We start from the raw sequence: 3,122 nt of genomic DNA on the forward strand, positions 1-3,122 counted from the left end.
GTGTGTGTGTGTGTGTGTGTGTGTGTGTGTGTGTGTGTGTTTGTACCTTGAGGTCTCGGTGGACAATCCTCTTCTGGTGACAGTACTCCACTGCTGACACAATCTGACACAAACACAGAGTGATAGAAGAAGATGCAAAATCATTAGAAAATAATAACAACAACAACACAGACACACAGACAACTTCTCTATTAGTTGATTTCTTTAAAGTCTTTCCCGTTTGTTTGTTGCAACGGGCACCAGATAAAAGCTCATGTTTTGCCTTGTCAGCAAGCTGCTGTAACAAAACCATTTTCTAATGTGCGATCAATAAAGTATATCTAATCTAATCTAAACCTGTTAGGGTTTATAGTCCTGGGACATCTCGGAGTAGGCTGTAGTCAGGATGAGCTTTCACTTGAGCATACATGTGTTAGTTAGCTTGCATTACAGAAGCCAAAAAGCCAAACTCCAGGCTTTCAAATGGTTGTCCACAAACCAAAAGGAGACATCAATGTGAATATTGAAATGTCTTTTATATACAATCCGTTGGTAAGGACTATGTAGAGGAGACAAAAAGGTTATTAGGATTCCTCCTCTGGGGACCATGAATGCCATCTATTTGATAGCTGTCCCAAATATTTCACAGGGACCAAAGTGTTTGACTAAAGACGGGATCAACTAACTCATAACATATAGAAACTGAGCTCTGATACAGTTTACAGATATTATATCAGTCAAAACATCACAAACAGAATTGATTACAAAAATCTTGAGGAACAGCTGAGAAAGAATAATAAACTGAATGAAATAGGAAGCTGCTCATAAAGATAACATTACAGCAGAGAGGTTTTGTTTGCTGACCACGGCTCGGCAGTTTTAACAGCTTTGTTAGCCGCTACGCTAATGGACCATAATGAAGCCGATGTGTTTTATTAGCGGTTACACCGGCAGGCTGAATTGTCCTGAGGGGGGCCGTTGTGGTCTGGTTTCTAACATGACGGATGAGACACTGCAATATAAAGATTGCTGCCCAACACTAAACCTGCTGCAACAGACAGGAAACTGCAGGGAAGTGTGCAAAATATCACCGAAAAACACCAGGAGAGTTTAGCTTGCTCACGAATCATAAATAACAGAATATGAAAAAAATATTTTGGGTAAAAGGAATAGGAAGATGGAACTTAATGCAGCATAACATCTTGTAATAACAGTTATATAGTCTACATTAGAGACAGGGTGCTCAGAGGTGGTCCTTCAAATAGTTTCATGCGCAAGGAAACACATTTCTTTAAAGGTCTTGCTGTTGGCATATTTAACAATGAAACATAATGTAATTTTTTTTTAAGCCCTCCCACTCTTTCTCTCCACCATCACTATCTAATAAAGGCAACATAATAAGTACAAATAAAGTTATTGTGGACTTTAGACGGAAATGCAGAATTGTTTCCTTTTAAATCTCATGTATTTAACCAGTAAGCTATCCAAACCTTGAACCTACTTCAAGACAAGTTTGATTGGCACATCCTGAATGCACTATTAAGCAAGTGACCAGTGCATTATGGGATATTGACGACCAGATAGTCTTGTAGATATTAAATGATCTCACCTGCCGAAACTTGGCTCTGGCCTCCTTCTCTTTCATTCGTCCATGAGCAACAAGGTAGTCAAACACTTCACCTGAAACAAAGAAGGACAGACGGACATCAGTGTCTTATTCAGATCACTTTTGAAGAACAAGCTTTATCAAAAAGCCTTCAATTACTAAAACTGCAACTACATTTCAATCATGAACTGTTTGTACGTTTATTTTCCTTCTCTCCTTATAATTGCCAGGTTATTCAAACGTGATTTTCTATTCTCATTGTTGTGATTTATGTGTTAAGCACTATTTAATAATGTGGTTGTATAAGAGCTTACCAAATACATTATATATTCTAATATATGACTGACAGGTGAGCTGGTCTTACCTCCGCTGGCGTACTCCATCACCAGGTACAGAGTCTTCTCCGTCTCAATCACCTCAAACAGCTTCACTGAAGAACAAAAGCAGAAATATATTGCTGCTGCCAAATACTGAGCACTAATTACATTACATGTCACTTGTTAGACGCTTTTATCCAAAGCGACTAACATACTCAATACTGTGGACAATCACCACAGGAGCAATTTGGGGTGAAGTGTCTCAGGGACACAACGACATGCTGACTGCAGTGGGGTTTGAACCTGTACCCTCCAACCCCGCACAACCCACTGCACCACACGCCTCCGTCAGCCAAATACTGAGTAATCTGCTGCCAAATACTGAGCTCTTATGCTACTTAAAACTGAGCACTACTAAAAGAGGAGAAGGGAGTATGATGAGGAAGAGCAGTTTGAGGAAGAGGAAAATGAGGAGGAAGAGGAGAAAAAGGAGAATATAGACATGAAGCAGGAGGTGGAAGAGAACGAGGAAGAGAATGAGGAAGAGGAGGAGGTGTGGACTCACCAATGTTTGGATGGTTGAGGATCTTCATCACACTGACCTCCCTGAAGAGCTGTAAAAACGATCAGTGAAGATGATTATTTAATAGAGAGGCGAAGTCCCTCCCCTTCCGGGGGAGCTCCATGGGACCTTATTTCTGAAAAATCATGTATTGAAGTCAATGGAGAGAGAAAGATTATCTTTTCATCCCGTTTGAATTGTGCAACGAATTACACATATGATGTTTGTCAATTTAAAAGATAATTTTGCAAGTCAAATTTTTTTAAATGTGTTGGAAAACTGTGAAGTAACACTTTTGTTTGTGTGAAACGCTCAATGAACTACAACTCTGGTCTTGCACACGTCACCAAGACCAAGATGGCCGTCACGTTGGCACATTTCACCTCTTTCTTTTAGAATGAGGCAAACAGTATTAAAAGAGGTGAAAATCTCTACAAGTCTGGCCATGTTGAGAGCTGTACATACACAAAAGGGGAGTTAGTCGGTTCCAGCATGCGGGACCGGCTTTACGAGGTGTCGGTGAGTAACACGAGTGTAACGTTAATGTCAGCTAGCTAAATTCACCTACGCGACTCTGGGATTTGTAGTCTTTCTAGTTGCGTATTATTCATAGCCTTATATTTCAACATTTTTAAGACAAACTGTGACTTTTTTGACA

The 3,122-nt window shown here is 39.9% G+C and overlaps 1 protein-coding gene across 1 annotated transcript in view; it reads right to left on the minus strand.

Moving 5' to 3' along the window:
- LOC104947467 (serine/threonine-protein kinase MARK1-like) overlaps positions 1–2,539 on the minus strand; it is a 6,600-nt gene extending 4,061 nt beyond the window's left edge. The window contains 4 exon segments of the mRNA XM_010773478.1: positions 47–103; positions 1,589–1,659; positions 1,950–2,015; positions 2,468–2,539. Of these exon segments, the coding sequence (XP_010771780.1) occupies positions 47–103; positions 1,589–1,659; positions 1,950–2,015; positions 2,468–2,495 (222 nt within the window). The 5' untranslated portion in view covers positions 2,496–2,539.
- Between the last annotated feature and the right edge of the window lie 583 nt (positions 2,540–3,122).

The sequence above is a fragment of the Notothenia coriiceps genome, unplaced genomic scaffold (genome assembly GCF_000735185.1).
Source record: "Notothenia coriiceps isolate Sejong01 unplaced genomic scaffold, NC01 NC01_scaffold00012568, whole genome shotgun sequence".
Classification (NCBI taxonomy): Eukaryota; Metazoa; Chordata; class Actinopteri; order Perciformes; family Nototheniidae; genus Notothenia; species Notothenia coriiceps.